At 38.3% G+C, this 20909-nt stretch overlaps 1 protein-coding gene across 2 annotated transcripts in view; it reads left to right on the plus strand.

Annotated features, from left to right (window-relative positions):
• Positions 1–20673, plus strand: part of HIBADH (3-hydroxyisobutyrate dehydrogenase) — a 108300-nt gene extending 87627 nt beyond the window's left edge. For both annotated transcript variants that reach the window (XM_019958843.2, XM_070787905.1), the window contains 4 exons: positions 3091–3224; positions 4783–4859; positions 11722–11878; positions 19703–20673. In XM_019958843.2, the coding sequence (XP_019814402.1) occupies positions 3091–3224; positions 4783–4859; positions 11722–11878; positions 19703–19861 (527 nt within the window). In that variant the 3' untranslated portion in view covers positions 19862–20673. The remainder of the gene's footprint in view (positions 1–3090; positions 3225–4782; positions 4860–11721; positions 11879–19702) is intronic.
• Positions 20674–20909: the final 236 nt, after the last annotated feature.

Raw genomic sequence — 20909 nt, forward strand, 5'->3', positions numbered from 1 at the left:
CTTTAGAGTTCCAGCTGTCTCTATGTTATTTCAAAACTTGAAATGGTTGCATTTATTTTGGGATAACTTCAGTCACTCAGTTATATCTGACTCTTTGTGACCCCATAGACTGCAACACGCCAGGCTTCCCTGTCCATCACCAACTCCCAGAGCTTGCTGAAACTCATGTCCATTGAGTTGGTGATGCCATCCAACCATCTCATCCCCTGTCATCCCCTTCTCTTCCTGCCTTCAATCTTTCCCAGCATCAGCATCTTTTCCAGTGAGTCAGTTCTTCACATCAGGTAGCTAAAGTATTGGAGTTTCAGCTTCAGCATCAAACCTCCCAACGAATATTTAGGACTGATTTCCTTTAGTATTGACTAGTTGGGTCTCCTTGCAGTCCAAGGGACTGTCAAGAGTCTTCTCCGACATCACAGTTCAGAAGCATCAATTCTTCGGTGCTCAGCTTTCTTTGTAGTCCAACTCTCACATCCATACATGACTACTGGAAAAACCATAACTTTGACTAGACGGACCAGGTCTTAATTTTGTCATTGCAATAGGACTATGCTTGGTAGTGACATATGGTTAAAGGAATACATGTGGAAAGTTAGAATGTGGTCCCAGGGAATGCCAGAACTTTAGAATTACCCAGTTTGGTCAGACCCTTACGTTGGAATATCGATTATGATGAAGTCGGAAATAATCACATCACATAATGAGAGAAGGAAAGAGTGGAAATACCACAGACTTACAAATTAAAAGATGAATTATTCTTTCTTTCGTGGTATTCTCTTAAGTAACTTATTTCTTCTTTTTGAAATATGTGTTTGAACAAGTGAGAAAGTACACTTGTCAAAAGATTAACCAGCTGAGAACCATTGTCAGCATTAATTTTCCTTTAATAAATGACTCTCTGAAGCTATTTAGCAGCCTGTAATCTAGATACAAAGCTGTTGACCTATGATGGATAGTGCTGGGTTTGTTTATAAGCTTTGACTTAAATCGTCTGCTTAATTTCTCCTGGTCAGATCAACAGGATTTGGAGTAAGGGTGGTTATGTGGTTGGAATTAAAATAGCCATAGAAATTGAGCAAAATGATTGTAAAACATTAATGATCCACCATCTTGGTGAAGTAAATTAGAAACTAACAAAATGACAGTCACTTAAACTTCACCATTATCAGAATGTTCAAATGACACAGATAAGCTAATTAAAAGCATTTGTTCTAATTGGGTTTTTGTACATAATCAGTTCCATAGTGTGTCTGAAAATATTGTGAAATAATGTAATTTAACCATATGTAAGCATCTCAGACTTTCATAGCATGTGGGCACTTCCTCTTCCAAGATTGTTTGGCTAACATAATGCTGACTTCTCTTCCTTTTAATAATTAGTTAAAAATAGCATGAACTGTAAAATAGAAAGGCTATCAGTTCGTGAAATGTTCACAATTAGAATGAAATAAAGATCTCCTCATTTGGCTTTTTATGTATAAAACCTGTATTTCATTGAATAAATCAAATTTAAAAGTAGGCCATTACTTGCAGCTGTCTAGTCTAATAGCCAGGTTTGATACATAGCACAAATAGTTACAGTTTCTTTATTCCTAGCTATACTATAAATAAGTTGTAAAGGCAAAAATTGTACTAATATAGTTCTTTCACATACTTCCCTGATTTTGAACAACAAAACCTAACCTGAAAATTACGAATTAAGATTTTTTTCTAATGCTAAAGGCAATAAATAATACTCTTGGTTTTATTTTATAGTTAATAATAATATAGATGAGTGAAGCTCCCCCCTACTTCCTTTTTAAGACAAGTCTAGGCCATATTTTCTGTGCTGAAGTAGAAGTTGCTTCTCCAGTCATTTCCATTAGTGAACATACTTCAGACCTTTGAGAGGCTGAGGAGTGGCCAAACCGTTGATAAAGTTTATTTCTTCTTCCCATCATGTCACCAGGAATGAACTGCCCAAAAGGTGTATAGGCATACCTTGTTATATTGCTCTTTACAAATATTGGGTTTCTCCATTAAACACAGAATGAGTATACAACAAGGTCCTACCGTATAGCACAGGGAGCTATATTCAATATCCTGTGATAAGCTGTAATGAGAGAGAATATATGTATGTATCACTGAGTCACTTTACAGCAGAAATTAACAAGACATTGTGAATCAGCTGTACTTCAATAATAAATAAATTAAATATTTATTTAACAGAAAGAACCAACATTGTGGTAACCTTGACGTGTCAGGTGATACTTAGCATTTTTAACAATAAAGAATTTTTAAATTGTGTATACATTGTTTTTATAGACATAAAGCTATTGCCCATGTAGTAGAGTACAGAATAGTGTAAATATAAACTTTATATGCACTAAAAAATCTAAATATTCATGTGACTCTCACCTGATTACAATATTCACATTATGGGGGTGACCTGGAACTGAACCCACAGAATCTTCAAGGTATGCATGCTTGTATAGCAGGAGGAAAAAGAATAATCAAGTAATAGCTAAAAAGTGCACATCAGAATAATCAGTCTAACTAAGCAATTGTTTTCTTTACCTTAAAAAAGAATCTTTCCATCTGAAATGCCTACTTGTTTATGGGAGAAAAAGACAAGTCCCTCTCTTTGTCGGTCTCATCTGTAGATAGTGTGTAGAGAGGGAGTGAGTGAGCCAGAGACCCCAAATCCAAACCTGGGCAGCTGACCCCATGGCTATTCCCATGGCACAGGTACTGGTCGGGGTACAGGTCATCTTTTTCACACACTATTACTGAATAGGTTTTTCAGGAGAATAAAAGATGCATGGAAATAATAAAATTCACATTTCAAATTCCCATGGTACTCCATGATCTTGCAAAAAAACTTGAGATGAATTGAGTTCGACTGAATCTGTGTGTTGCCTTTGGCTTATGAGTAACCTTCTTAATACTTGACAATTAAAATATTCCAAGAGAGATTTATGCCTGATACAAATACAATTTGGAGGCAAGGTTTTTGATTTGGTTTGGAATTTTCTCTGATTTTATAATCTACTTAAACACTTGAAGAAATGTATCCCTCTGCTTCTATCCCTTTACCCCCAAACCATTCAGGTGTGGGAGCCGCTCGGTCGGGGAACCTCACATTTATGGTAGGAGGAGTCGAAGAAGAATTTGCTGCTGCCCAAGAGTTGCTGGGGTGCATGGGCTCCAATGTGGTGTATTGTGGAGCTGTTGGGACAGGGCAGGTAACGTTTTCACATCACTGACACTGATTTGATGATGTAAAATCAGCTAATGTTCATTATTTCTTTCCTGACGACAGTCTGATTCTGCCTTACTCTGTTCAATCTATGGATTTTTTGTTTGCTCAGGTTTTCTTAAATTAGAATAAATTAGTTTTCCATCATTCCTACTGGAAGTAAGCAGAGATCAGCCAATTAATTTAAAAAGATGTCAAAAGTTCCTTCATTTCAGACTTTAACATATTTGCCCCAGCGACCACTGAAATTATCCTTAAAATGGCTTCCGTGTGAAGTGCTCGTGTTGTCTTATTTGCTGTTATCCACCCTCTAACTTTGTAATTGCTTGCCACAGCTCTATTCGTAGTACTGTTGGGTAGAAGTAATGTATGCACTTTAACTTAAAAATTTTTTTTTTCATTAAGAAATGTGTTATGTTACTTTTCTAGTCAGATAAAGGTGAACGATCACATTGAATCTTGAAATCAAACAGGTTGTTCCCCTCCCACCCAACACTCGCACTCCTCTTCATGCTTTGTCCTGGTCACTGGTCCCCCCCCCCCTTTTTTTTTTTTAATCATATTCAGGACTATACTGTGATCTTAGATACATCTATTGTCTCCATTCCCTTATCCAGTCAGTCTCCAGTTTCTGATTCTAGCTTCAGTGGCTCTCACTGTTTTCTCTCTAGTTCAGTCCACACATTACCTGGTCTTTCATTGTGTCTTGCCTTGTTTACTGTTCACAGGGCCTAGTGGATCTCTGGACACTGGGTTTACCCCTCTGCCAACATTATAGCCAGAACTAATCAAGATGTTTGTGTCCTTGTAGAGTTCCCACTTCTGACACTTTGTGTAGATCTCTGTTTCCTACCATGTCAAACTCAGACGCTGTATACTAACTTCTGTAGCTCTTGACCCAGTCTTACTTCTTCCCATTCCTTAAAACCACTGCCCAGGAATCCGTTTCCTTACTGTTCTCAAGAATATCTCATTCTCTTGTGTATGAGATATTTACTTTTTCTCCTGGTCTCCTCCTTTCCCTCTCTTACCTATTTAAATCCTGCGTGACCTTCTGAGAGATGGTTTCAGGTTTCACTTCCTTTCTGCTCCTGCCTTCAGTGATCTGGTGTCTCTGAACTCCTGCTGTCTGTCTACAGCTTCTCCCATGCAATTTACCACTTAGTTGTGTTTGCTTGTTCACTGCCTTTTCATTCAGTGTGTTACCACTGTTTCCCCAGTTAGGATGTCAGCCCCATTCCTGAAGGAACAGTTGTGCCACATCAGTCAGTATTCCCTGTCGTGCCTGCACCCATGGGAGTAATTCGGTCACCTACACTTCACGGTTCTTCCCTGGTGCAAGAGACACCCCCACCCCCGTCAGCTCTGGGAGCTTGTGTTAGGCTTGGAGGGAGGTTTGCAGCACCAAATGCCTTTTCCTGCTTGAGAGAATCAACAGTTGAATGCTCTTACTTTTAGAAACATGTAGAATTGGGTGAAGAAATCTTCCTGTGAGTTACGGCTTGAAAATAAATATATTTAATATGTACTCAATTTGTTTTCAGGCTGCGAAGATCTGCAACAACTTGCTGTTAGCTATTAGTATGATTGGAACTGCTGAAGCTATGAATCTGGGAATCAGGTTTGTTGAATAGTACATTTTCATATACTAACAATTTTTACGAGCTTTCCAATTTGATTTCCTGATGTTGAAAACAAATGTTCATGAGAGATAAATGAGTTGATCCAGAAACATTTTGAAAGTATTTCATTATTGAACTTTAATAGACTTTGTTTATTGGACAACCAATAGGACCCTGGAGAGCATGAATATTCTTTGCCCTAAGCCATAAAATGTATTGTGCTGTATATTTGAAGTTACATTATCCTTTTTATATTGAGAGCTCCATTTCTTCTATTATGTCACAATGCAAGAAACACTTTTACTATAAAATTTAAACAATTTTTGGCAGTGTAGGACAAATTTGTATAAAATACAGTTTTAATGTGTAGTGAATTCAAGTGTTAGGCTACCATGTGACTGGTTTTATGTATTTATTTAAAATACAGTCCCTAGTATCTACACTAAAAGGACTCTTGGTTATTTATTCTCAGGATAAACTGGATGGCATTCATAAGACTGCATAGCATAACTCTTCATTTTAACTTGCCTAGGGTTTTACATTATCCTTACTTTACATTAAAAATATATCTTTTCATTGAAATAAAATGGCATTCATACTTTGCTGAAATTGATTTAGGAATTCAGTTTTTCCTACAATGGGGATCATCCTTTAGAATGCTTAAGGTTAATGCCTTAATTTTAGTCTTTAATCTTTTGGGTTAGGAATTTTAAATATGATTAATCACCTAATTAATTTTTTGGATGTTTTGTATTTCATGAATATAATATATATTTCTTATTTTAGAAAATGCTTAATGAGAAAGATGCTTTTATTCAAGTGTTTTCTTCACACTTGCCAGAACTGCTTGCCAAATATATTACAAATCAGAGTAGTGTTTCATATCATAGCTTTTGATAAAAGTAATAAAAGAGCCAAAGGACTTGAGATATTTTTTAAAACACAGTAATGGATTCACATTTCCTCTTAATTACCATATCAAGATGCTGTTGTTTTATTGAATTGCCCTTGTCTCAGATGTTAAACTATCTTGACCTATTAAGTTGTCATGTTGTAATTGAGATAAAAGAGGAATTTGCTTTGCATCAGTGCTAATTGGTTTATCAATATCCTGTACCATTTACATTTTAAAATTGAATGTCTGTAAGATGGTAAGGCATATCTGTACAAAGTCTTAATAAAACTAGTAGTATATAGGAAGCTTTTCAGAGTGCTGTGTCTGAAATGTAGCTAGTTTAGGCTATGGGTCACTTATCATAATTGGAAAACTAGTTATTAGTAACTTGTTTTCATGTCCATTCTTTAGACTAATTTTGTGGAGGGAGACAATGTAAATTTCTGGAACCAAATTGCATACAAAATTAATTGGTATTGACAACAGGATTAAAGTTAGTATGCATTTTCACCTTTAGAATTTTATTTTCGTTTTTCTGGATATAAATGAGTATATAATTAAAAAAGTAGAAGCCTAGGTTACACTATACCAAAATTTCCCTCTATTTTTGCCAGTTTATTTTATATTCTGGCCTCTTACTTTAAGCATCACTGGATCAGAATGTTCATTAGGCATCTTATAGCATTCCTCAAATGTTTTTCCTAGCAAAACTCTTATTAGGTGATCGTTCTAAAATGAAATGTTTGTACAGTAAGTGCTTATGGAAGTCTAACTCCAAAGGCCAGCTAATAAAGAGTAGTATGAAAATCAGTTGAATCAAATGAATAAAATGTATACCTTGGCTACTAGTTTATTATCAAAGAGAAAAAAAAGTGATAAAATTTCAAACAAGTATTAAGAGCAAAAGTAATAAATCTTTTCTCTTATTGTTGGCTTTGATTCACTATGATAAAAACAATATTTGGAAAATATTAAGCTTTCAATGTTTAATTTTCCCAAAACTACATATTACTATTATTGATCTATATGTGTATAAATGAAATATTTACATATGTATATACACACACACATATATGTCTGAATTCAAAGCAGGAATTCATTATTTTTACTTATGTGCTATAATATTAATAATCTGTAAGTTTGTGGTACTCTACACTGTACTAATGAATTGTTTATTTTCATAACATTAGGATTTTATCAGTTTATCTTACAGAGATTCTCAGTGGTTTGAAAGTCCTAAAAATGATTGCTTTGGCTATTGTCTTTTCTCCATGGTTTACAGACATGGTTTAAAATGACAGGATTGTTCTCTAACAGAGTATAGAGAGCAACCACGATTTATTGAGCTTTGCAAGGTGAAAGAGAAAATTGGCATCAGCAAGCATAAATTCCCAAGTAGTAAATTCCCACAAAGTACTATAGCATCAAAGTGGTTCAGCCACATTTATATTCTGTTCACTCTGAAGTGAAAATTTTCTAGAGCATTAATGTCAACATTTACAAATTGAGTCACTTGTTCCTATGAAGTGATCATTTCTGATTAATTTCATTCTCATAAGGCAGTGTTTTTTTCTGAAACACTGACGTTTCCCTTTTTTAAGTAGAATAAAACCTTATAGTTTTAAACTCTTATTGACCCTATATGATCTTTTACAATGAATGTTTATGGATGTCAGTGAAAGTTTAAATGCTATTAAAAAAAGTAAAGTGTAAAAAGCATTGGTATACAACATATTTTGAGATTCTTTTTTACTGGACCTTTCTGCCTTCTAATTGGGTTCTATTTAGGACTCAGAGCATAGTTTTAGGTACTAAAAATGCCTTATGTGCCTTAGAGAGATTTTGTTCCCATGTACCACATAAGAATAAGGTTGGTAATGTGAGTTTTGTTGTTTTGTTTTCATTTTTCTTCTACCAGAAATTGTGTTTTTGTTTGGTTTTCTTTTTTTTCCCCAATATGGGTGGTGTAACAAGTTATTTGCATTACCACCAGGGCCCAGGGCCCTCTACCAACAGCCATATTGTCTCCTTCCACCAAAAGAAGCTTAAAACAGTTAAACTTCTGGAAGACTGTTCAAGATGAAGACTTTCCCACTAGCATAATTTTAGCTTCTTGGCTACTGCCCTGAGATGGTGTTGCCTTTTTGTTTAAGTGATGACTGAAACCTCTCAGTTGTATACCCTAATAGATAAAACATATGGCCAAAGGTTTATAATAAAAGTTTGACCAAATTTGATGGCTGATTAAGTGACTACCCATATGACCTAGTGAGACTCAGGGTGGTGAGTCTGGGTGCCTGTTGATGACCACATCCCAGCTCTGCCACCAACTTAAACTTTTCTCATCTATAAAATGACAAAAATAATAGTATCTCTCCACAGTAATAATAGGATCTATTGTGAAAAGTGAAAGTGTTAGTCACTGAGTCGTGTCCAACTCTAAGTAACCCATGGACTGTAGCCCTCCAGGCTCTTCTGTCCATGGGGTCTTCCAGGCTAGAATACTGGAGGTAGCCATTCCCTTCCCCAGGAGACTTCCCAATCCAGGGATTGAACCCATGTCTCCCACACTGCAAGCAGGTTCTTTACCATATGAGCTACCAGGGAAGCCCCGTAATCTGTTGTGAGGAGTAAATAAATTCACCCATGTCAATCTTTTAAAACAGTTCCTGACATGTAGTAGGTGCTTAATACATGGCAGTTATTGACGTGATGGTGGTGGTTAGTATTTGAATTGTACTTAACGTACAATTAACGTTTTTTTCTTCATAATGCTTCTCACTGGCTAGCCTTATATATTTATTTGTTTGTTCGTTTATTGCCTGTCTTCCCAACTAGAATGCAGGCTCTGTGAGCTTTGTCTGCTCATCCATGGCACATAGTAGGCACTCAGTGAAGATTTGTCAGGTGAATGAAGAGGAAAGAGGGAGGGAGGTGGGCAAGGCTCTTCCCCTTGCCTTAGGTAAATGTTACTATCTGGATATCCTAACTGGCCCAGTCTTGGAGGGCAGGCACAGCCTCTTGTTAGCTGGCAAGTCGGCATAAACTTTGGTGAATAAGGGAATGATTGATTTAAATTGACCTAGTCTTGGATATTTCATTTCCAGATTGGTTCCTGTGATACACACATCTCAGTTTAGGGACATCATTTGCTGTGTCCTTATATAAACCACACAGTATAGATACTTACAGAGACTATAAAGTGAGCAAACTTTGTTGGCCTTTAAAAGCCTTGGTTACAGTGAAGGCAAACACTTGGCTTCTCTTGAATTTTTCTTACAGTTTATGCATCATTTTTACTTCTCTCAAAAGTTCATTTAAAATTCTTGTGTTTTAAAGGTGAGTAGATTTGACACAGTGACGTTTATTTGAGTTGCATTATATATGCGGTCAGAGCAATGAATTCATTCTCTGTTTATATCAGAGAACATTCCAGCAATTGTAAAGCCACATGCATGCACGCGCATACTCTCGAACCACATCCAGTGGCAAGTTATTATGGGGACTGACAGACTGTCATCCTTTTGATGGCTTGAGCTGTATATCTCCTGAACAGCAATGGGGCTCTTATGCAGAAAGTATCATATGTTCCCAGCCAATTTACAGGGAAACAGCAATAACATTTTATCATGGTTGAGAGCCCAGTAGCTGCTTCCTATTAAACTTGCCCTTTCAGATACCTGTCTTGGATTAATTTGTTGATTTCAAATGGAAACTCAGTCTTCTCCAGTGAAGCATGACGTTCTAGGATAGACTCCCTGAATGACAATTACTGTGTATTCTAGCTGGTTGCAGACCATTACAAGCCTTGGGCACAGTGGAAAACAGAGGACTTCAGTAACTGATTTTAATATCATGTCTAATTTTAGCTGTCAGTTATATATATGCCAGTGAAAGAATCCTCAGAAAGATGAAATGCAAAACACTTCTAACTTGCTCTTTTTAATGATACACTTTGCTGTTGGGGGTGGGGGGGATGCCTTGGGGAGGAGCGGAGAGGGAGCAGCCATCTCCTAAAGGGTATCAGCATGGTGGGGGAGCATCAGATTTGAAAAGTGAGCACGTAACAACTGTCACCTTGTTTTTTGGTGTGCCCCTCAGGGTGCTTCTAAATAGTAACATGTTCACCAAAGAGTTCCATAAATCAGTGCCAGTATTTTTCCTTGAACATTCAAGCAAAATGGAATATAGGGTTTTACGACAGATAATAAGCTGTGCTCCCATTTGGTGAGTATTATAGACAGAGTATGAATTTCTTTAGCAATAAAGAGCATTGTGAGGCACTGTTGAGTCCAGGCTGGTAAGCAGGGAGTATCTCTGCTGCTCAGAATGTGATGAGCCATTTTAAAAGAAAATTTAAATTAGGAAGCCTGAATTACATTTCAAATGGAAGGAAAAAGCAGTGCTTTGGGGAGGGGGTCTTTAAAAATATCCCCTGCTCCTAGAACACAATATTTGTGCTCAGAAAATATATTTGCAGTTAAGCAAATTAACTAATTGTTCATTTGGGACTTTATTTTTCATAGTTATTCCCTAAGTGCATTGTGTTTGGGTCATCTGCTACCATAGAACCCTGATAGCCTGATTTTATTTAAAAGAGAAAGAAAGCATCAGTAGCAAATTGTACGTGTAACAAACTTGGATCTTTATAAAAGAATGAATGAAATTGTCAGGTTACTTTCCAGCAGAGTACAGTTGAACAGCTGACTTCAATGGAATCTTTATCTGTTAAAATCTTTTAGTAAAAACTGCTCATTATAACATGGCCCACTGTGTGAATTCGTGTAGATGGCATGCCATATCGTATTTCTTGAATCACAGTTGCTCCTTGAAAGTCTGATTACATAACAGTTGTATGATTACATAACAGTCCTTACCCATCCCGGGTATTAGCCCTTGACCCCACTTGAGCATTTGGAAAAAGGTTTTCCTGGTTGTTATATTCCACCCTGGAAATAAACAGATATCTTTCAACACACAGGTAATAAGCAGCATACCAAAACACACAATTCATTTAACGTTTATATGTCTCTTTTTAATCTTTTTTTATTCTGGAACGGATTCATTTTAAGGAAAAGCAGAAAGTTTTATTTGAAACTTGATTAAAAGATACTTAGCAAAACTGTGCTTCCCAGACTGCACTAAGATACTTGAAATCAAAGTAGTACAGCATTTTAATTCTTTTTTTTTTTCTGGGTCCACATTTGAACAGCCGTTTATGCCATCAGCTCAGTGATAGAACAAATGATGTTTCCGCTTGGGCAGGCTTTGTTTTATCAGGATCAGTAACCTTATCAGCAGTTGACCCAGAACTATAATGCATGCCTCTGAATAGATAGCATATGTCACAGCTCTGTGCAGACTTGCTTCATAAGCAAGATGGGCTAATGAAGATTTAATAAATAAGGAAAAGTTTACAGCAAGAAATGTCCTCTTTTATAATAATAACTTCTCATAAGCTCATTTTACTGCTCATGACTCATCTCTTGCATTTATTCTCATAAAAGCTAAAAGAATAAACATACACATAAATGATACATAGACTCCCATGGTACGTAGCTTATCTGTCAGTATTTCTTTCTGAAATATATCATTTGCGAGTAAAGACTTTAGATGATCATCTTGGCTTAAGGTTCTTAGGTGATGCATAAATGCAATAATGTTCAAAAGACTAGAAAACCTATATGTATGATAAGCCAGCAATACTTTTTATGCAATTATATATTATTTCTTAAAAGCAGGGTAGCACAGGTTTTCTCTCAGTGTAGAATGTCCTGGCTCAGAAGTGTTTCTTCACTAGCTTTTAACACCCTATAATCTAAGATTGGATTCTTCACTCATCCATCTGCTTTGATTTTTCAAGACATCATAAATGGAGAGAAGATGGAGCACCCTCAGACGTAAATAAGTCACATGTGACTTGTACACTTTGACATTTAACACTTCTTTCCTTTGACCTTTGACAGGTTAGGGCTTGACCCAAAACTCTTGGCTAAAATCCTAAATATGAGCTCAGGACGATGTTGGTCAAGTGACACTTATAATCCTGTACCTGGGGTGATGGATGGAGTTCCCTCGGCTAATAACTATCAGGGCGGATTCGGAACAACACTCATGGCGAAGGTATGGGAAATGCAGTGACTACCCAAGAGAGTGGGGAAATGTGTCATGGTCTGTTCTTCTCCTTCCATCTTTCCCTCCATCATTCTCCACCCACCCGCCTTGCCACTCCCTCCCTCCCTCCCCAGGGCTCACCACCCCACCCACCTCACCCGACCCCACTCCTCCCTGCTTGTAACAAAGCACACCCCTATCCTAGAAGGCAAGATGACTAAAATAGTGACTCACAGGAAATTAGCTCAAACTTAGCTTCGATAAAAACCCTTATCTTGTTCATTTTTAATCCTGGTCTTTTGATAGAGAATAGATTAGGATGTTTCTCTTGTGCTTGGCTGTTTGTAATGTGAGTCGGTAAAATTTTGTTCTTCCTATGTTTTATAATCTTCTTGTTTCTAGTCATTTGCCAAGTCCTTAGAAATGGAAGCAGTAAGCATTTTCTGATGGCTAATAATCTAATGACATTAGATGTACATATCACAGAAGAGAGGATCTTTCTCATGATACTAGATTTCTAAATACATCTTCCTGCTTTAAGAATATGTGTTTATGTGTAAAGTCATTTGAAAAGCAAATTATCAGCCTTCTTTCATTTGTGATTTCAACGTTAGGAAATACTTTTTAGACAGACTTTCAGATTTTTGTGTAGCGCTTTGTCCCATTCTCACTGCCCACAACCCTGCCCTTTACTTTTCGACCAAAGTAATAGTACGAACACCTGGATGTGGTGCGCAGGTCACCCTCATTCGTTCCCCATGATGTTCGTGCATTCTGCTTTTCGACTGTGCCTTGACTTTGTCCACTTGCCCTCTCCACCACCTCCAATGCCTTGGCTGAACCTCATTTGGATGCTGCCACCTCAGCCCTCAACTGGTCTCCTTGCCTTTCATTCTCATCGTCTCCAGTTCATTTTCCATGACATGGCAAAGAGTGGGCTTCCTAAAATGTAAAAACCTGATTATGTCGTCTCTCCTGTTAAGTCTCTTTTCGTGGTTTCCAGTTGCTTGTAGGTTAAAGTCCGTCTCTGCACGTTTTTCTTAAAGGCCTTTGCTCTCCTTCCTGATTCATCTCTGCTTCCCACTCCCCTCCTTTGCTTTAGCCGCATGGGACTCATTTGGCCCCTTGTTTTCCCCTCCCTGGCAGCCCTGCGCCTGGTCTGCCCCAGGCCTACCTCAGTGCTTCCTCTCCCTCCAGCCTGACCCCTGGCACATTGTCAGCTCATTTGAAATATTGATTGGGTGAAGCCAGGTTTGAAACTATGTTTCTTATTTTGTGGATTTTGTAGTTTCATTTCTCCTCATGTTTCATTTAAGAAAACACTAATTTTTATGCCAGTCTGTACTTGTATTTCGGCTTGCATATCTTCCACACAGGCTTTTATTGATGTAGTGTGCTGTGTTACTTTTATTGGAGAAAGTAGCTCCTTAAGCGGATTGTTTTCACAAAGCTGCAGGGTCATTTATCAGGACACAGAAGAGTGAAAGAACCGCATTTATGCCCGGTTTGCTTTCTCTATCTGTGTGAAGTAGGTTGTGGCCTGTTAGCTTGTTTGGTTTCCCAAGTACTACTAATGGCTCCAATTGAAGAAGCAGCTACCAAGTGGCCTGTGAGCAGTGCTGGCTTTATTGTGGGTCTCAACTGCAGCTGACCCTGTGTCACACCTCTCCTTCCACCGTTTGCTCCAGTATCCCTGCCCAGGAAGAATCTGTCCCTACTGAGGTCCTTGAAAATTATTTCCTTGATAGTAGAAGGTAGCATAAGACAATTCAGTAGTAAAACATATGAACATTGTTCTCTTTTGCCCTTGTTTTCTCTGTAAAATGCAGGTGTCATTTCCCTTACAAAGAACAAGACTTCTGAATTTTGCTTAAAATGAGAGAATTTACACAGAAATGCTTTCATCACCTCAGAGAGCTGGTAGTGAAACACACTATAGATGATGAGACTCGTGTCGAGAAATTGATAGAGGTTAAAAAAATCCCCATTCATGCTACTGATGAAAGCAATCGTACCTGCTTGGGCAGATGAGGCTATTTGTTGTTGTTCAGTCACTGAGTTGTGTCAGACTCTTTGTGACCCCATGGACTGCAGCATGCCAGGCTCCCCTGTCCTTCAATTTCCCTGATTTTGCTCAAATTCATATCCATTGAGTCACTGATGCTATCTAACCATCTCATCCTCTACTGCCTCCTTTTGCCTTCAGTCTTTCCCAGCATCAGTGTCTTTTCCAGTGAGTTGGCTCTATGCATCAGGTGGCCAGAATATTGGAACTTCAGCTTCAGCATCAGTCCTTCCAATGAATATTCAGGACTGATTTCCCTTAGGACTGACTAGTCTGACCCCTTGCAGTCCATGGTACTCTCAGGAGTCTTCTCCAACGCCACAATTTGAAAGCATCAATTCCTCAGCACTCAGCCTTATGGTCCAGCTCTCACATCTGTACATGACTACTGGAAAACCATGCCTTTGACTATATGGACCTTTGTCAGCAAAGTGATGTCTTTGCTTTTTAACATGCTGTCTGGGTTTGTCACATCTTTCCTTCCAAGGAGCAAGCATCTTTTAATATCATGGCTGCGTTTACTGTCTGCAGTGATTTTGGAGCCCAAGAAAATAAAATCTGTCACTGTTTCCATCGTTTCCCCATCTGTTTGCCATGAAGTGATTGGACTGGATGCCATGATCTTAGTTTTTTGAGTGTTGAGTTTTAAGCCAGCTTTTTCACTCTGCTCTTTCACTTTCAAGAGGCTCTTTAGTTCCTCTTCACTTCCTGCCATTAGAGTGGTATCATCTGCGTATCTGTCTGAGGCTATTGATATTTCTCCCAGCAATCTTGATTCCAGTTTGTGATTCATCCAGCCCTGCATTTCACACAAAGTACTCTGCATATAAGTTAAATGACTAGGGTGACAATATACAGCCTTGTTGTACTCCTTTCCCAGTTTTGAACCACTCAGTCGTTCCATGTTGCTTCTTGACCCGCATACAGATTTCTCAGGAGGCAGGTCAGGTGGTCTGGTATTCCCATCTCTTTAAGAATTTTCCACAGTTTGTGGTAATAACACAGTCAAAGGCTTTAGCATAGTCAGTGAAGCAGAAGTAGATGTTTTTCCCTTGCTTTCTCCGTGATTCACCACATTTTGGCAATTTGATCTCTGGTTCCTCTGCTTTTCTAAACCTAGCTTGTACATCTGGAAGTTCTCAGTCCACATACTACTGAAACCTAGCTTGAAGAATTTTGAGGATAATCTTAGTAGCATGTGAAACGACTGCAATTGTACAGTAGTTTGAACATTCTTTGGCATTGCCTTTCTTTGGGATTGAAATGTAAACTGACCTTTTCCAGTCCTATGGCCACTGTTGAGTTTTCCAAATTTGCTGACATATTGAGTGTAGCAGTTTAACAGCATCATCTTTTAGGATTTGAAATAGCTCAGCTAGAATTCCATCACTTCCACTAGCTTTGTTTGTAGTGATGCTTCCTAAGGCCTACTTGATTTCACATTCCAGGATGTCTGGCTTTAGGTAAGTGATCACACCATCGTGGTTATCTGGGTCATGAAGATCTTTTTTGTGTAATTGTATATATTCTTACCACCTCTTCTTAATCTCTTCTGCTTCTGTTAGGTCCATACCATTTCTGTCTTTTATCCTGCCCATCCTTGCATGAAATGTTCCCTAAATAGCTCCGGTTTTCTTGAAGAGATCTCTTGTCTTTCCCATTCTATTGTTGTCCTCTATTTGCACTGTTCATTTAAGAAGGCCTTCTTATCTCTCTTTGCTATTCTGTGGAACTCTTGATTCAATTGGATATGTGTGCATGCTAAGTTGCTTCAGTCATGTCCAACTCTTTGTGACCCTCTGAACTATAGCCTTCCAGGCTCCTCTGTCCATGGGATTCTCTAGGCAAGAATACTAGAGTGGGTTGCCATGCCCTCCTCCAGGAGATCTTCTCAATCTAGGAATCGAACTTGTGTCTCTTTTATCTCATGCATTGACAGACAGGTTCTTTACCACTGTCATCACCTGGGAAGCTCTCAGTTGGGTATATCTTTCCCTTTCTCCCTTGCCTTTCACTTCTCTTCTTTCCTCAGCTATTTGTAAAGCCTCTTTAGACAACCAGTTTGCCTTCTTGCATTTCTTTTTCTTTGGGATGGTTTTGGTTACCACCTCCTATAGAGTGTTATGAACTTCTGTCCACAGTTTTCAGACCCTCTACCAGATCTAATCCCTTGAATCTATTCATCACCTTCACTGTATACAATCATAAGGGATTTGATTTAGGTCATACCCAAATGGCCTAGTGGTTTTCCCTATTTTCTTCAATTTAAGCCTGAATTTTTCGATAAGAAGCTCATGATCTAAGCCACAATCAGCTCCTGATCTTGTTTTTGCTGATTGTATAGAGCTTCTCCATCTTTGGCTGTAAAGAATATAATCAATCTTATTTTTATTGACTCTCTGGTGATGTCCATGTGTAGAGTTGTCTCTTGTGTTGCTGGAAAAGGGTGTTTGCTGTGACCAGTGTCTTTCCTTGATAAAACTCTGTTAGCCTTTGCCCTGCTTCATTTTGTAGTCCAAGGCCAAACTTGCCTGTTACTCCAGGTATCTCTTGACTTCCTACTTTTGCATTCCAGTCCCCTATGATGAAAAGGACATCTTTTTTTGGTGTTAGTTCTAGAAGGTCTTGTAGGTCTTCATAGAACTGGTCAACTTCAACTTCTTCAGCATTAGTGGTTGGGCCATAGACTTGGATTACTGTGTTGTTGAATGGTTTGCCTTGGAAGCAAACCGAGATCATTCTGTTGTTTTTGAGATTGCACCCAAGTACTGTATTTTGGACTCTTTTGTTAACCATGAGGCTACTCTATTTCTTCTAAGGGATTCTTGCCCACAGTAGTAGATATAATGGTCATCTGAATTAAATTTGCCCATTCCCATCCATTTTAGTTCACTGATTCCTTAAATATTGATGTTTACTCTTGCCAACTCCTGCTTGATCTCGTCCAGTTTGATTGATTCAAGGACCTAACGTTCCAGGTTCCTATGCAATATTGTTCTTTACAGCATCAGACTTTACTTTCACCACCAGGCACATCCACAACTGAGCGTTGTTTCCACTTTGGCCCAGCTGCTTCATTCTTTCTGGAGCTATTAGTAATTGCTCTCCACTCTTCCCCAGTAGCATATGGACCTGGGGGACTCCTCCTTCTGTGTCGTATCTTTTCTGCCTTTTCATACTGTTCGTGGAGTTCTCTCAGCAAGAACACTGGAGCGGTTTGCCATTCCCTCCTCTAGTGGACCACGTTTTGTCAGAGCTCTGCACTATGACATGTCCATCTTGAGTGGCCCTGCATGGCATGGCTCATAGCTTCATTGAGTTATGCAAGCCCCTTCACCATGACAAGGTCTTAACTTACTAGGAGATATTTTGCTTGACTGCTATTAGATCATATTATGTTGGGAGAGAGAATGTTAGTGTGTTCTTAAAGTAGAGGCTTATATGTTTATTTTTTAACATCATAAAATTCTAATATAGGGTGTGTATATAATCAGAACATAATTAGAACATCCAAAAACTCCTCAACCTAAAAGTCTGTTTCTGATGGCCTCTAAGGAACAACTTACGGAATATCATGACCACTGTTGTTACTTACTTAATGTACCTGTCTCCTTGTAAAATGCAGTGACTTGGTCCTTCATTAATTTGTTGAAAACTTTTGCAATTGTTTTATTTTTTCCCCTGAACCACCCACTGAGCTCATGAATTCATAAATATTTTTATTTGATTAGTGAAGTGGGGCATTTGTTTGTTTTAGATTACATGTTACAGACTTCAAAGCATGCCTTCTTTTCTTACATTTCAGGACAGACAAACCACTTAGAGTTTTATAGACTAAATCACCTTTCTCTTTTTAGAATGTCTGTCCTCTGAGGTAGCAGCCAGCAAAGCTATTTTAGCTTCCTTTTTTTGGTTTTATTAGCTCTTATTTGGGATATTTACTTGCCCATTTGAAAACCTCTAATAGACCTTCCTTCTCAATAATGTTGTGTTCTCCTCAATATGTTATGTTTACTCTAAGTTTTTATATTCTAGTTATATTTCTAGGTTAAAAATTACAGGCAGTCTTTCTATGCCGATTTCCTGTCATTTTAAATAAATGCATCTTGCAGATATGCAGCAAAATGATGTTGACAAGAGGCTTATCTGCTTGTCCAGGTATAAGCAATAATGTAGCTTATTCACCCACATTTGTTAAATGTGTGAGTAGCTATGGACAAGTTTTAGGTTAAGTAGATTTTCCAAATCCATGAGTTTGCATGTGAAAATATATAAGTAAGCACAAAATCATGTTAACACCTATAGCATCATACATATCCAAGCAGCTAGAGATTTAACCCATTCTTTAAACTTTCCTTCTTTTTTCTTGAATCATTTCCTCCTTTGAGTGGATGGTATCCATAAATCTGCTCATTTATCAAGAATGTTCCTCAAAGAATACAAATGGTCCTGATCTTGCCTCCTTTTTCATTGCTTGTTGACTTTTCTGTTGATGAGGCAATGAGGATGGTAACAGTAAGAAGGCAATCTAGTTGGTTTTGCCACTTGTGCAGCTCTTATATAATCACAAATAAAATGAAATGTGGGGAATATTGTTTCAGTTATCCATGCCTTCATTGTCTTCCATTTACCCTACATATTTCAAGGTGGGACAAGATTCTGTTCTTAGTAGAAGATATCATTCACCACAGTTGAACTGTAAAAAATTTATAATGTTAGCTTTTGTCTATTTTTAAACAACCATAAGTTTTCTAAAACTCTCAGAATGAAGCATTAGCTCTCAGAGATGTTAAAGGGTTGATGTGATGCTGACTGTCCATTGCACTTGAAAGAAAATCCAGCCTTCTCACCAAACATCATAAAGTTTTCTTGTTCCACCTCTGCCCATCCCCAGGTTCATTACCCTCCCCAGCCCCTTGCTCACTCTAGTTCAGTCTCATTGGCCTTCTTACTGTTTCTTGAACATCCAAGCTATGCCTCCTGTGGGGCCTTTCCCTTGCTCTTCCACCCGCCTGAAACTTTATTCCCCCAGCTCTCCAAACAGCTCACTGCCCCCTCACATTCACATCGCAGGTCAAGTGTCTTCACCTCGGGAGGTCTTCCCTAAACATCTCATCAATCAGAACTCTCTTCCTTCCACTCTACCCCTTGCTATGTATGACTTCCTGACCCCTTACCCTGCTTATTTTTCCTCATCACTTGTCATTATCTGGAAGTTCAGCAGTTGTTTTCCTGTCTGTCTTCCACACTGGACATTAAGTTCCTGAGAATAATGACTTGGTTTTATTATGACTACGTATCACCAGCACTTAGAACAGTGTCTAGCACACAGGATTTTTTAAATATGTGCTAAGAGATTGAATGGATATTTTCATCATTGATAATTTCATCATGCTTAATTTCATATTGGGGTTTGTCTTAGGCTTACAGGCTTCTGCAGATGTGAAAAAGCATTTCTCTATGTGGTCTCTTCTGGATAGGAACATACCTGTCCAGAGTCAAAACAGATAGGTTTTGTGGAGGAGTGGAGAGGACACTCAGAAATCAAGGTTTGTCTCTGGAGCAGTTTTGTAGCTGTAAGATAGCACTTATCAAATATTTATAGACACACACACACACACGGATAACTTAACGTCATTCTTGTAAGTATCTTATTTTTTCAGATTTCATTTTTTCTTCTTTGAAACCCAAGCATTAGGAGCCACAATTCCGAAGTGAGCCTTAACTGCACAGCCTCAATGTGTTCCCTCCACCCTTGTTTGATTTAGGATCTGGGATTAGCACAAGACTCTGCCACCAGCACGAAGAGCCCAATCCTTCTGGGCAGTCAAGCCCATCAGATCTACAGGATGATGTGTGCAAAAGGCTACTCAAAAAAAGACTTCTCATCCGTGTTCCAGTTTCTACGAGAGGAGGAGACATTCTGAACTTGCCCTTTGGCTGGGGACACTGTTGGAAACCAAACTCTCTTGGAGCCACTTATAGCTTACTTCACAAGTAAATGGGCTTAATCAGAGGTCACCTGTCTGCTTTTGATTGTCTAGGTCACAATAAACCCTGGGACTCTTCACCCATTTTTAACTGCTTATTGTTTTTATCTATTTAGAAAACACCTAGTACCTGAATTTTTTTTTTTTTCCTTTTCTGCAAGCCACTGATGGTCTCTGCTAGCTAGCCAACTGACCTTTTTCAAAAGTTTGATTCCTGAGCATCCTCAGCTGAAACGTTGCCTACTTCAATCAGGATATTATTTACTCCACTTTTCACTTTCACAAATAAGACCAATTTTTTTCAACAGGATAAAACCTATCCTCAAGGAAGGAGAAGAAATTGGTATGAGGAAATGAGTTAGGGAAAGGGAAAGTATAGTGAATTACTCCCTGTGTCCCTCAGGAAGTTTATCCTGTTAACCCAGTGGTGGTGGTCTTGCATTGAGGTTATGGTTTATCTTCCAAGAGTTGATAAAGCAAGAGAATGCCTTGCTGCATGTTATGTAATTTGGACCCTGTTATAGTATCTCAGTGTGCCCCTCTTGTAACAACTCCCAATACTCAGCAAACTTTTTTTTTAAATATATTTTTGCTTCCTTGTACATTCTTACTACATATTTTTTGACTTCAGAAGAATGACTTCTTTAGAACTGTTTCAGAGCCAATGATATATGCTTTAGATAATTATTACATTATCCTAAATATAACCATATTATTTTGAATTCAAATAAATTTCTATGCTGATAATACTTCCTTGGAGTTTTTGTGTCTTCCTAACCTTTTTGGTGAACAGTCAAATGACCTGACAGATTGGTGTTGTCGACTAATAGGGAAAGGATGGGACGAGGGGAAGGGAGGGCAGGTCAAAAGGAACTGAGTGTGAACTGGCCAGTGGGCAGCCCCCATCCTCCCCTCTGCCTGCATCCTTAATGAGTCTGTTTGTTTTCTGGTTCGTGGGTACTATAGGAATTTGGCCTGCAGTAGA

Source organism: Bos indicus, chromosome 4, assembly GCF_029378745.1.
Source record: "Bos indicus isolate NIAB-ARS_2022 breed Sahiwal x Tharparkar chromosome 4, NIAB-ARS_B.indTharparkar_mat_pri_1.0, whole genome shotgun sequence".
Classification (NCBI taxonomy): domain Eukaryota; kingdom Metazoa; phylum Chordata; class Mammalia; order Artiodactyla; family Bovidae; genus Bos; species Bos indicus.